The 14,162-nt window shown below is 36.5% G+C and overlaps 1 protein-coding gene across 2 annotated transcripts in view; it reads right to left on the reverse strand.

Moving 5' to 3' along the window:
* The window catches only part of CYBB (cytochrome b-245 beta chain), a 31,579-nt gene extending 17,878 nt beyond the window's left edge, over window positions 1-13,701 (reverse strand). Inside the window, exons 1-4 of one of the 2 annotated variants that reach the window (XM_069462810.1) lie at window positions 13,640-13,701; window positions 10,434-10,529; window positions 9,019-9,129; window positions 980-1,064 (exon numbers count right to left, since the gene is read on the reverse strand). In XM_069462810.1, coding sequence (XP_069318911.1) covers window positions 980-1,064; window positions 9,019-9,129; window positions 10,434-10,529; window positions 13,640-13,684 — 337 coding nt within the window. In that variant the 5' untranslated portion in view covers window positions 13,685-13,701. The remainder of the gene's footprint in view (window positions 1-979; window positions 1,065-9,018; window positions 9,130-10,433; window positions 10,530-13,639) is intronic. The other variant, XM_069462811.1, reaches the window with a different exon arrangement.
* Window positions 13,702-14,162: the final 461 nt, after the last annotated feature.

Raw genomic sequence — 14,162 nt, forward strand, 5'->3', positions numbered from 1 at the left:
CTCATCTTACAGATGAGGAAATTGGGGCATAGACTGCTTTAAAACCTTTCCTAAGGTCACCAAGCTAGGAAGTAGCAGATGTAGGAATAAAATCCAGGAAGTTTGGTACAGAAGTCTGTACTCTTAACCAGTACACTGTGCTAGTTTTTAACAAGATTTTATCATACATTTCTTTTGAACTATTTCATTTGCCACTGCTCAAAAAGCCTGCCTGATCTACTAGTAGAAGAAAAATCCAGTCAAATGCCTGCAATCTAAGCTATTTTACTCAAGCTAGGGACAGATTCCTTAAGGGCAGAGTAAAAGTCTGTATTGTTCGTCACTGTGAATGCCTGTTGTCTGGCCCATGAATTATTTATTAAGTGAATTAGTGGAGATTGGATAAGAGTCCCAGATATACCCCTTCTTGCACTGACACCCCCACTCTGATAATTATAACATATAATATACATAAATATGTATATATTTTATATATACATATAGTAATAACATAATAACAATAACAGTAATAATAATGGAGGTGTTTAGCTGATAAGGGCTGTTTTAAGGGAGTCTCAATTTATGGGCTCTGGCTACTGTAGGTATACTGCAAAAAATCCATAAATCCACATATGCAACCAAGCACTTTTGTAGGATGAATAAAAGCTCTCACATGTGCACTAACATTTTTTGATACTAAAAAGGATGGAAAAGGATGAAAATACCAGGATCAACATTGCCTATGGCATATTTCATTTTTATAGGAAGATCCTAAGATAAAAATTTTAAGACCTAAAGGAAGAAATCCTAATGTTAAGATAACAGAAAGAATGGTAAGTACCTTTTTGAACAGAACTCATTCAAAATATACAACTTACTCAGCCAGCAGTTATTCTACCTATAAACGATGATTGAGCTCTCACAAAAAGGTACCTAAGAATAGAGGCAACTCTCTAGTTCCAAGTTTTCTTTGCAATCTCAAATGTCTTAATAAACTTACCAGTGTGAAGTGCAATCATCCATGCCACCATTTTATGAAAGGTGAGGTTCCTGTCCAATTGTCTTCGAACTCTTGTTGAGCAGCACTTTGGATTAAGGGGGAAATATGTTAACAAGAAGGATTTATATGTGCCACACATTTGATATGTATCATCTAATTTAATTCTCATTAACACCACCCTACAAACTATATCATTCTAACCATTTGATAATGAGGAAACTGAAGCTCAAAGAGACATAGTCATCTATCCCAGGTCAAACAACCAGTAAGTGACATAGCTTGCTTGACTGGTATGTTTTCTATTCTCACACCAGTGACACGAGGTATCCCTTGGAATCTATTGCTTAATTGTATAAAAATATGAATTTGCACAGAAAACATATCTAACTGCATAGTTTCTATTGTTGATTAATTTATTCAATAAATTTCTATTCAATAGAAATTAATAAAGGACAGGCCTTCCCTCATGTACCTCACAGTCTAGTAGGGACACAAACAAGGGAACTGTTCTACAACAAGCGAATAGTTCTTAAACAACTCTGTTCTAGGATATATACACAATGAGAAGACATGGAAGGATCTATTCACCCATGTAGGTCAAAAACATCACAAGAGAGATCATTGACCAAATTATGGTAGCAAAAATAACAACAGCTAACATTTACTAAGAGCTTGTGTAACGAGCTGCTTTGTGTGTTTTACATGCATTGACTCATTTAATTTTTACATCAATTGTATGAAGAATGTAGCATTATTATCACTACGTAACAGATGAGGGAGCAAAGGCATAAAGAGGTTACCTTACCTTAGGTCATACAGCTAATAAGTGGTAGAGCTGGGATTGCGACCCAGGCCATCTGATACCAGAGTTTATAAATATTCTGATATATCTTACCTTACATGATTACCTTGAAATTAAAAAAGTATTTTTGTCCATATTTTAGTGTATTTGTCCTTCCCACATATGGTAGAAGATGTGGGTTTGAACATGGATTCAGGCCAATGTTCGAAGCAGGGGAAAAACGGGTTTATGATTGAATTAGAGTTTTGTCCTCCTGAAAACTGGCCAATTGCCTACTCTGGAAGTTTTGTTCCAGAGTCTAAATATATTGTCACAGAGATTCAAAGACCTTTAAGAAGAAGAGAGTGAAGTACCCAAAATACCTTAGGTATTTTAAATATCTGGTTCTAAATGTTGTATTCAATTTAAATATATGGATGTTTAATGTTTGGTTTATGCTCTGATCTTATGGAAAAATAAAATTGCGTGGAAAATTATGCTTACTCTATTTTCTCTCAGTTAGCCATACCTAGGGAGGGCAGGCTGTTTGGACCCTGAGAGTAGATTCTTGAAATTGCAGAAATACTAGTAAGGAAGACACTGCAGATTTCAGAAAAAAGGAAAAAAGAATTAGGCTTTATTGAGTGTCTTCTCTGAGCCAGGTAGTTTACCCATAATCATTATCTCATTTAACATAATGAGGTAAGTCTTATTGTCTTCATTTTACAGACAAAGAAAACTAAAGCTAAAATTGCACATTTGCTGAGATCTGAGTCTATTTGCCTATAATAGGTTCATGCCCCTTTCTACCAAACCAAATGTGAGAATATAGTCACTACTATTCTAAATGACTAAAAACTTGAGACAGGAATTTAAGTGTAAGTACTCTTTCTGGAAGGTGATCACAGAAAATGAGGGTAGAAATAAGATCAGAATGGGAAGGAAACCAATAACAGGTGTATTATCATATCAGCTACCACTATCATATTGTATCAGTGGGCACAATCACACCAGGGAACTCTGGGAGGCTTTGTAGACTTGTCCCAGAGGGTTTTTGGGTTTGTTTGTTTGTGTTTGTGTTTGTGTGTGTTTGCTTTGTTTTTTGGTTTTCATCTAAGGGGAAGGAAGCTTGGGTGTTCAAGCACCAACTTCCATCCATTGTTAGCTGAGGGCTGCTCCCAGGGCATCAACTCCTTGGGATTTCAGGCTTACCCCAGGACAGGGCTGAAAGAAAATCCCCAGGCAGAGAATGGTGCTTACAAAAGAAAACTGTCAGTGTGTAGGGACTACGGTGCAGCTCCAACAGCATTGGCTACAACTAAGTGTCCACCAGTGGATCTGAGCACTGACTCAGACGCTCAAAATAAGCGATTCCTGTTTGAAATAGCTTATCTTACATTTCTGTTGGTGAAAAATTGGCTGTTCTTGTTGTCTTATATAGCCTCATTGTGTTTTGTGTTTATTTCAAGTCTGAAAGTTGTTTTTGTTCTTAGTTCTTTGCAATTTTAAGGAAATATCTTTCTCCTCTTTCCCAATTGCCACGTTCCTCCATAGTTTCTAAGAGTCCTTGTGGTAGGCAGATTTCTAGGGTGATTCACAATGACCTTATATAATCTCCTTCCCTTGAATTTGGGTGGGACCTGTGACTATGATGAGATATCACTCCTGTGATTTTTTTACATTGTATAGCAAAAGGGATTTTGCAGAGGTAATTAAAGTCCCAAATTGACTTTAAGAGGGAAATTATCTGGGTGAGCCTGAACCAATCACATGAGTTATTTAAACATGGGTGTAGAAGTCAGAGATGAAAGAAGTCAGATATTTGAAACACAAGGAAGATTTGATGCACTGTTGCTGGATTTAAGACAGATGGGACACGTGGCAGGAGACGTAGGGGCCTCTACATCTGAGAGTGGCCCTTAGATGATCACTAGCAAGAAAAGATGGACCTCAGTTCTGCAACTGTAATGAACTGAATTCTGCCAATTTAAGAATGAACATGGAAGAAGATTTTTACCCAGAGTTTCCAGATGAGAATTTGGTTCAGTAGACACCTTGATTTCAGTGTTGTGATACCTGAGCAGAGAACCCAGCCACAAGGTACCGGACTTCTGACCTACAGAAATGTAACCTAATAAGTGGGAGTTGTTTTAAGCCATTGGGTTTGTGGTAATTTTTTACATAGCAATAGATAACTAATATCGTCATTACTGGAGTAGAGAGACTAGATTGGAATCCAAAGAATCAGAAAATGGGAATTAGTATAATTGGAAAGCAGTACAGAATTACATTTGAGAGCAAGTTTTGTCTTCAGATGTACCTGTGTTGGGTCCCAGCCCTCTCACCTAGCTGTGTGACATTAAACAATGTACTCAGTCAGTCTCCAGTTTCCTCACCTGAATATAATCATTGTTCTTCCCTCTATCTCTGTTGCATAAATTCATTGAAAGGTATTTAGTAAATATTTGATGTTACTTTTTATTATTATTTAACTTTTCAGCAGGGCCCCCCAGCTAGTGGGTAAGCTTCCTGTATGACGAGCAGTATGTCATGTGCTTTCAAAATCCTTTCATCATTATTTGGTCGAATAAATGCATTACATTTTCACTGCCCTAGAACCTAAGATGACTACTCTAAACCTATAGAGATCTATTCAGCCCTATATCTATGCTTGCCACACTGTTTTCTTTTCTACTTCCCAAAAAATCCTTTTGAAATTTCTTTTTGGAGGGGAAATTCACTGGCCCTGCATGCTGAATTTGAAGAAAAAGAATATGGTTTTGTTGAGGTCCCTACACTGTCTTCCTGGTCCTATCATTCTAATCATCATCATCACCATGGATCATCAAAAATGTGAAATAACAGATGTTGATGCCCCTTAACAGCTTTAGCCACAAACCCTTGGAGAAAAATAAACTGAATACCAGAATAGTGGAGAGATGTGCTTGGGAAATACAATGTCCGTTCAGTAATAGTCTGTTTTATCTTAATAAGTAATTTTAAAAATTAGTTAATATAAAACACATACATTTTATTAAAAGGAAAAACAGAGACTACTAGTCACTAATGGGCCAGTAGAATGGATCCCACCAGAGCACCAATCCCTGATTTTTCCCAGCTACCCTCTTTGGTGTGATCAGAAATGGCAAACAAATCCAAAGAGAAGCCACAAATCGTGCTAATACCGGGCTTTCAAGAATACAATCTCCTCACTACTTACTGAAAAGGGGGCAAGACCACCTGCTGGTGGGGTAGGAAGGAGGGGCTTTACTTCCTGTGACTGCCCAGACCATTTTTGTTTCTCCTCTTCATGTACATACCATTTACATGCTTTGAGTCACTTCTGAATTACCACCATCCACCTACCAATTACACAAGCTGCCATCATGGCCTATAGCTTCCTCACTGAACTACCTCTTTGCTTTCTGCCACTGACCTCTAAAGGGAAGTTTCTCTGTTACTATCGCCTAAAGCCTTGCCCAATTTCAATAAACTACCATTTTAATGCAAGAGAGATTATTGAGTCACCTTGGCAGATTTCTATGCTCTATTGAAACTGTGAGTGAGAAAAAGAATTAAAAAAAAGAGAAGTAGAACTAAAAAGAAGTGCATATTTACGGGCTTTAATAGAAACTGAAAAGCTCTATTTTTTGTACATTTGATCTCATTACATGCATATTAATGTATCTGAATTAGATATTTATATGCAACTTGGGAGAAACTGCAAAAGACAGCTTTGAATCTACAGAGCTCAGGCAAATAAGTTGACAGTAATGTCCACACCTGGTGGCAGTGGAATATGTGATAAATATGAATAACACCACTTTATTTGCATAGTACTGTATATAATTTTGAAATTTCATGTTTATTCTCTATTTCCTCTATAAGATTCTAAGCTCCTTACATTCATCATGGCCCATCTATACTTTACTCTTTACTCACCATGTGTCCTTAGGACTTAGCATATAGATGGCACTCAACAAATATCTGTTGGCTGACAACTCACTAATTGACAGACTCAATCAAATAATACACTTTTAGAATGGCATACTCATTCTTACATATGCATTATTTGACCTGTTTTTTCAGCTAAAACACAACTATGAGACCCAAAGCCCAAGAGATTTGTGTTAAAGCACATGGTTAGACATAGAGCCATACTGAAGACCTCTGACTCTCAGACTACATAAGGTAGCAGATAAGACCTCACCCTCTCACCTTCTTGTTTCTTTCTGATCTTAAGACTAGGACTGCCATACAGGTAGAAATTAGTTTCTGCATGGCAAGTTGGGATTGTTAAGTCTTCCTAAGGGACTTCCATATGCTGAGCTCCACCCTCAACAAGTAGGCTGAGAGCCTTTATCCTTATCTTTCTTGGGGTGGTGGGAAGGGCAACCCTGGAGCTTACTTTTTCCGGGTAACCAGAAGGATTACAAAGCAAATTATGAATGATTAAGACTTCTAGAAACTGAATGGGAGTTCTGTGGCTATTTAGTTTACATAACATCTTACTAATGAGTCCTTGAAGTTACAACATCCTTGTCATTTCTAGCCTAGATTCTTCAGCAAACTCAAACACTCATATACATGATGTATTTCTAAAACCATAATACTGCAACAGGACAGTGTCAAGAAGTTTAGGTGACACAAAGAAAAGTGAATGGGGTTACAGTGACTTGGGTTTGAATGCCAACATTCCCATCTAATTTTGTTCTCATCTTACTGGCTTGATGTGCAGATTTCTTGAGATAAATTCTAGGAAGCTTCAATGAGTGGCAGCTATTATCATTCCCAACATTAGTCACAGAACACTCACTCCTTTTAATCCCAATCGTAAAAGAAGTTTCAATTGAAAAGTTCACATTTCAGGTTGGGAATTCCATAAGAAAGGACGTGTCTTGTCTGTAAAAGGATGTGGCTTGCTGCTAGTTTTAAAAAATATATTCTTTTACATAACGATCTATCTGGTTACAGTGCTGCGCTTTTCTGTGCAATTTGAAGAGCTGCCTTATTTCATCCCTGTCTTTAAAAATTCTCGTGAAGATCTTCCCTCTCAGGCCATGGGGGGGGCGGGTAAAAGCTGCCATTACAACATATGCTGCTCATGGGACACAGCGGCTCAACTTCAATGCAATCTGGCCTAGTGGGGTAACCAGAATTTCTTAACGGGCCATGCTGTTGAAAACACCACCGGTTTCTCAGTATTTACTTCCTCTAAATAGAGAGTATTTGAATGGGAATAGAGAGAATAAAAAGAAATTGTATCTCCTTAAAAACAAAAAGCTACAGTGCATGGGCTTCATTTAGCAAATGTTCATTAAGCACCTATCATACAGTAAATTTTGTACATTACAGTAGGTGGCTCATCAATAGAACTTTCCACTGAGTGGGATTTCACCTCTGTGGTTTCTTAAGTAGAGAAAATTATTTGGAAATACTTATAAACAATGTCTAATTCTAAGTGCTGCTGTTAGTTTTGGGTTTTGTCTGGCTGCCCGTTTGCATGACAACATTGTGCAACAGAGTTTATGGCTTAAGGAAAAGGATCTCATGACAGTATTTTCCAGAGGTAAAAACAAAGTCATGACTCTTTCTGGAGCATCTAAAAATGTTTGTCAGCATTATACTTTTTGTTTTCTGATGAAGTGAAGGTGTTAGAGTTATTTCTGCCAACTGGTATTTTAAAATTAGACTTGTGAGAATCCAACTTTGATGGTCAGTTTAAGATGAAATGACATTTTATAAAGAGTTAATTCATATAAAATACAAGTTTAATTGTATTCTGGTAATCCTATATTAGTAAATCAAGTGTTATATGTTCTTAAAGAAAAAAATTTCTTTGGACCAATGTGAATTTGGTATGACTAGGAAAAATGAGGCAGAGTTCAAGACAAGTTATACTTGTTATTGACGGTTTAGTCCACTTCCCTCCCCCAAAATATTCTGTGATTGCCAATTAAATATTAGCTCCTCACCTATACATTTAAGGCTCTAGTTTACCAGAAAAATCCCAGCTCTCCTCTCCAGTCTTATCTCAGGCCCCTGCTCTATAAAATCCCTACATTCCCATAAAAGTAGTTTGTTCACTGCTCTCCTCCATAAATGATTTCTACTTAATAGGGAATTTTTAAATTTGTTAATATGAAACGTATACATTTAATTAAAAGGAAAAACAGAGGCTACTAGTCATTAACAGGCCAGTGGAATGCATCCTACCAGGGCACTAATCCCTAATTTTTCCCAGCTACCACCCTTTTTGGTGTGGTCAGGGATGACAGGAAAAAAAAAAAAGCCAAAGTTTTGCTGATTCTTGGCTTTCAAGAATACAATTTCCTCATCATTTCCTGTGCTTTTGCCCATGCCATTTTCTCCATATAGAATGCCTTTCTCTCTCATTTATAACTTTCACATGCTTATTTATCCTTATATGGCCATCTCTAAGGCCACTTTCTCTAAGAAGCCTTTCTTCATTCCCTGCCCCACCTGATATAATTTCTCTCTCCTTTGATTCCCCATAGCTCTTTATTTGTTTTGTGGGACCCATCATATTTTGCTTTGTGGCAGATTCATTTGGGTACATGTGTAGATTGTAAGTTCCTTGTTTCTCATCTTTGTATAACAATACCAATAAGAAATTTATATATCATTTTAAGGGTCACAAAGGTTCTTCCTACTTAATCTTCCCCCACCCTTCTAGCATAGTGCATTTAGGGGTTTACTAAATTGTTTAAGTGAGAATCAAAGAAGCCCTGGGCATTTAGAAAGCTCAGCACTCCTCAATTCCATGAAGCCAACGCTTAGTCACATTCAATACAGTGTGACTCTTTGCCCATTGATTCCATCTGCTTGGGATGTTTTCCACAAAAGATATTTTCTCTGACTTAAAATTTTTGGAGTGGTACTGAACAGTTAGTTCCCAAATGCCACACATGTCAGGCTCATAAAGCCCTGTTTATATGCATATATATTATATGTGTGTGTGTGCATGTGCATGCATGTGTACTTACTTCATTGTCATTATTGAGGTATAGGCGGGGTTTTTTTCTTGTTAATTTCTTTTCCAGGTTAAGTGGCTGTCCTAGGGAGCTTCATCCACAAATAGTACCGAAATAAACTAGAGACTAGGGCATGGCTTGCCTCAAGAATAATCTAGAAAAGCTGGAGTCCTTGTAAATTTTCAGTTACTTTTCCTTAAAAATGGCACTGTTCTTTATAACCTTTGAAAATTTGAAGAACTCAGTAAAACATTTGCTCTTACCGCACTGGAACCCCTGAGGAAGGAGAGTAGATTTCGACAGACTGGCAGCAGGATCAGCATGCAGTTGAAATTCAAACAGGCTGCAGGGGCCCTGGCCAATGCCAGCGCTGACTAGAAGAGGCAGGATAGGGAGCAGAATGACTCTTGTGAGCACAGAATGTGTTCCCTTCCCACTTCCCCAGGGTTCCCAGCATGAGGGCCACATACCAGAGATACCAAGTGATCTGGACAGGAAGGTCCTTCAGAGCCAAGAGTTTTCCTTTAGGGCCTGCTAGGACCTTTTGCTTTAATCTGAAACTGGCCCTTTACCCCAACCCAACATTTTATTATTAAAATTTTCAAACATAAAGTGAAGTCGAAAGCTATTTACAATGAAGACCTATTTATCCATCTCCCAGATTGGACCTTTTACATCTTACTGTGCTTGCTTTATCACATGTCTGTCTATCCATTCCTGTATCCATCCATCAACTCATTCTATTTTTTTTGATGCATTTCAAAGTAATTTGCAGAGATCAGTTCAGTTCCCCCTAAATATTTAAGTGTATATATCATTAACTAGAGTTCAGTACCAAAACTGGACCTTTTTAATATTTTAAAGAAGGTTTTCTTAGCACTTAGACTGACCTTAACAACAACTTAAATTGGTATGGTATAATGCTTTAGCATCATAATTATTAGCTTTGTCAACATCTAAAGAAGTTGCATATTTTGGAGGGGGAAAGCATTAATGTAAAGTTAAGAACAATTATAATAATGTAGTATAATTACATATTATAATTATTTATACATATGATTTATAATACATATTATAATTAATATTAAGTAATTAATCCATAGTTTCAGCATAATGTAACAAATGATGTTCTCTGAGGGAAAGAGGCCTTAAAGTTCAAGGAAACAGAATACTAGAGGACCCAAGGAAACTGCAGGGCCTTCACTCTGCTAGCCTAGTCAACAGATGTGGCCCTTGAGCAAATTCCTCAAAATCTCCGTATGTAGAGAGAGGTTGATTTTCTGAAAATCATTGTATAACATGTCATTAGGAGGAGGGCTCTACAAGCACAAAAGTGATAGGAACCTGATGACTTATAAAATATGGAAAGTCACCCCTGGATGGATCGTTCCAACCTTTCATTTCAGAGTCAGTATTGGATTTCTCCTTTAAGCCGATTAATGGCATAAGGACCTTGGGCAGGGAGAGATGCCATTGGAGCTCTCCGTCACACTTTTGTTTGTCCTACACTGGAAGGCCTTAAGAGACTCTTGCCCAGGAAGTTTCAATGTAGGGAGTGAGGCTGATAGTGATATTTGAGTTGATCAGAATATTTAAAATGCTAAGGGGAATATGAACATGAATGTTTGATTAGAAATATGAGCCAGTCAATGTTGCATGAGACGGAACTTATACTTACCCCAAGAAGTTTTCGAGTGTAAAAGAATTTAGGTGGAATATCATATACCCGGTAGTACCAGACAAAGAGGAAGACGTTCATTCCCAGCCATACCAGCTGCACAAACAGAAATAGTTGCATGAGGTTTTTGCATTTTAATAGTAGGTTTCACTCAGGATTGGAGTTAAGTGAGGATCAGGACTTCCCCAAGTCCAGCCTTTGACAAAGGTGGTGACAAAGCTGGGTGTAACAATAGCTTTTCTACAACAATGTCACTACACTTGCCTGTAATTAACCTTTCCCTGTGTTATTCCCCATGATTGTTTTACTACCTGGCCAGTATGCCAAGTTATTATCAGCCTAACTCTCCTCCTTTTTTTCCTCCTCTTTTTTTCTTAACCTTTGATGGGTAGATGATGGCAGGTGACTCTTCTTAAAATGAGAAGGGAAGGCAATATGTCACTATTGCTGTCCCCCAACCAGTAGGACACTGTGTTCTGCTCTCATAGGTGCCAATCACCTCCCTCCCTCCACACAGTATCCCAGCTAGTGGAGTCTCGTCAGCCCAAATGCCAGGACTTCCATTCTACTTGGTAAGTTTTACTTAACTTTTGAAGGAGCAGATATTGAGCATGAGGGAGAGGCATGGAATTTAAAATAAAAAGAGCTTTCTGGACTGTGACAGCTTATTTCATTCCAAGCACTGACTTTATCAAGTGGTGACATTGCTTAGTCTTCTATCTTCAGTTCCATAGTGATCTTGTATTAACTGTGTTTTGAAGCTATTAAATGTCCATAGACACTCCAGAACATTCTCTCTTTACAAAGAAGAATGTGATAAAGCAACTTCTCCATTTCCTGACCTTGTTATTCTTTCTTACTCTGTCTTTCCAAGTTGTGTCTTTACTTTTAAGTAAATGAGTATATAATTTAGAAGGAGGTCATTTCCTGGGAAAATTGTAGTAGGAGCTCCTTGTTTTCGAAAGGAATAATCTGTTCTTAAAATTGTGATAAGAAATCAAAGTTTACACCTTCAAAGTTTCAGAAGAATTCCATATTGCAATAGAATGTTGATTTGGTATAAAATATACTTTTAGAACAAAATATTTGTTTCTTCTATTTTATTTGTACCACTAATTTGGCATGTGCGGAAGAATGAAAATGGATCCCTATCTTTCACCATATACAAAAAGCAAATCAAGATGGATTAAAAACTTAAACGTAAGACCTGATACTATAAAAAATACTAGAAGAAAACCTAGGCAATACTCTTCCAGACATTGGCCTAGGCAAACAATTCATAACTATGACCCCAAATGCATAGGCAACAAAATCAAAAATAGACAAGTTGGACTTCATTAAACTGAAAAGCTTCTGCACAGCAAAAGAAATAATAAACAGAGTGAACATACAACCTGTAGAATGGGAGAACTAATATCCAGAAACTACAAAAAACCCAACCAACTCAACAACAGAAAAAAAAAAATAATAATCCCTTTAAAAAGCGAGCATAGGACATGAATAGACATTTTTCAAAATAAGATATACAAATAACCAAAAAGTATATGAAAAAATGCTCAACATCACTAATCAGAGAAATGCAAATTTAAATCATAATGAAATATCATCTTACACCAGTCAGAATAGCTATATTAAAAAGACAAAAAATAAAAGATGCTGGCAAACATGCAGAGAAAAGGGAATGCTTATACACTATTGGTGGGAATGTAAATTAGTACAACCTCTATGGCAAACACTATGGATATTTCTCAAAGAACAAACAATAAAACTACCATTTGATCCAGCAATCCCACCACTGGGTATCTATCCAAAGGAAAGGAAATCATTATATCAAGAAGATAGCATGCACTCGTACATTTATTACAGCACTATTCATAATAGTAAAGATATGGAATCAACATAAGTGTCCATCAATAGATGATTGGATAGAGAAAATGTGGCATATATACACAATGAAATACTATTCAGCCATAGTATTCATAAAAGAGAATGAAATCATGTCATTTGCAGCAACAGGGAAGGATCTGGAAGGCATCATCTTAAGTGAAACAACTCAGAAAAAGAAAAATAAATACCGCATGTTCTCACTTATAAGTGAAAAATAATTAATGTACACACATGGACATAGAGTGTGGAATGATAGACAATGGAGACTCAGAAGATGGGTGGATGGGAGAGTGTGGATGATGAGAAATTACTTAATGGGTACAATGTACGTTATTTGGGTGATGGATACACTAAAATCCATGTAACAAAATTACACTTGTACACCATAAATTATACAAAGTAAATAACCCTCAAAGACAATATATTTCATAATAAATTCTTACAAAAGTTCCATTCATAAGTGTTCTTTATAAACATATGTACAAAGCTTCCATTGGCTATTTAGAAAGGCTATTTATAAATCACATTTCTATTTGCCCAATTTGTCCATGATTGCTTCTCTGAGATCACCATTTTAAGAGAATAGTTGATCTCCATTATGTTAAAAAGTACAAAAAATCAATATATCCATTTTTAAAATTACCCATATCTTTACTTACAAAAATTGTTTCTTAAGATAGATTATATTGATTTATATACATATAATTATATATAATATATACCACTACATGTATAAGTCTAGATAACTTATTTTAATTCCTTTCTCTTGAATTTTCATAAACCTCATAAATAATTCAAGTTTAGACCTCTGCGAAAAGAAGGTACTTGGTTTTTAAAATAAATTGGAGAACTTTAATTATTTGGGGGGCAGTTACTGAAATAAAGGCCAATTTATAACATAAATCAGTATTATACTTGTTATTTGAAAATGGTATAAAATTTCAACTGGCCATTTAAAATAGTATAAACATATAAAAAGTAAAGAAATTTGCCTCTGAGTAAACATTAATAAACAACTCAGAATCAGGGATCATTAGCATGAAATATCTTCTGCTCTCTCTGTGAAGTAAGTGCTGGCTAATCTGGTGCTCCTAGGAACTCAGAAATAAACTAGAAGAAGTGAACTCCACAGATACTTTCTTTCCATTAAGGAATTTGGAAAAATAGAGTCAGTCTGCTTACAGATAGATGTATGTTCACACAGTGAACCAGCTAAAACAAAATTTCCCAAACAAACAAAAAAGGTTTGCTCTATTTTAGTTCCCAAGAAAATCCAAACAAGTCAGATAATTCATAATTTATCCATGGTTGGTACTTACAATGACAAAAATGGAGAGCCCCTCATTCACAGCCCAGTTCCCCATGGTGGCAGAGGTTCAATGTGTTGTGTCTGACTTTCTTCTGTATTATGCTTCTTCTACCAATGAGGAAATGAAAATAACAGCCTTGGGGCAATCTGTTTCCTTTTCTATTATCAGAAATTAGCTAATCATTGGTCAACTGAAAAGCTTGTATCCATAAAAAACTTAAATCTTTAAGCTTCAAAAAATGTCTATAATGATCCAACACAACTAAACATAGTAGGAAATGAGCCCAATCTCTGCAACTAAGAGATAAATAACAGCACAGTTTGTGGGACGTATTTTACACAGTGAACTAACTTTTTGACTAACCAGTTATCTGTCAGCAGTTTTGAGGTCACTCAACTAGCCATGACTTGGTGCTGGTTAAAACACATTAAACAGGTGTGATGCCTTCTGATAGGCTGGAGCACTATTTATAGCCTTGCTGAGAAAAGTATTAACAATAGTAATGGTTGATATTTCTGAGATGCTTACTATG

Source organism: Eulemur rufifrons, chromosome 30 (assembly GCF_041146395.1).
Source record: "Eulemur rufifrons isolate Redbay chromosome 30, OSU_ERuf_1, whole genome shotgun sequence".
Lineage (NCBI taxonomy): Eukaryota > Metazoa > Chordata > Mammalia > Primates > Lemuridae > Eulemur > Eulemur rufifrons.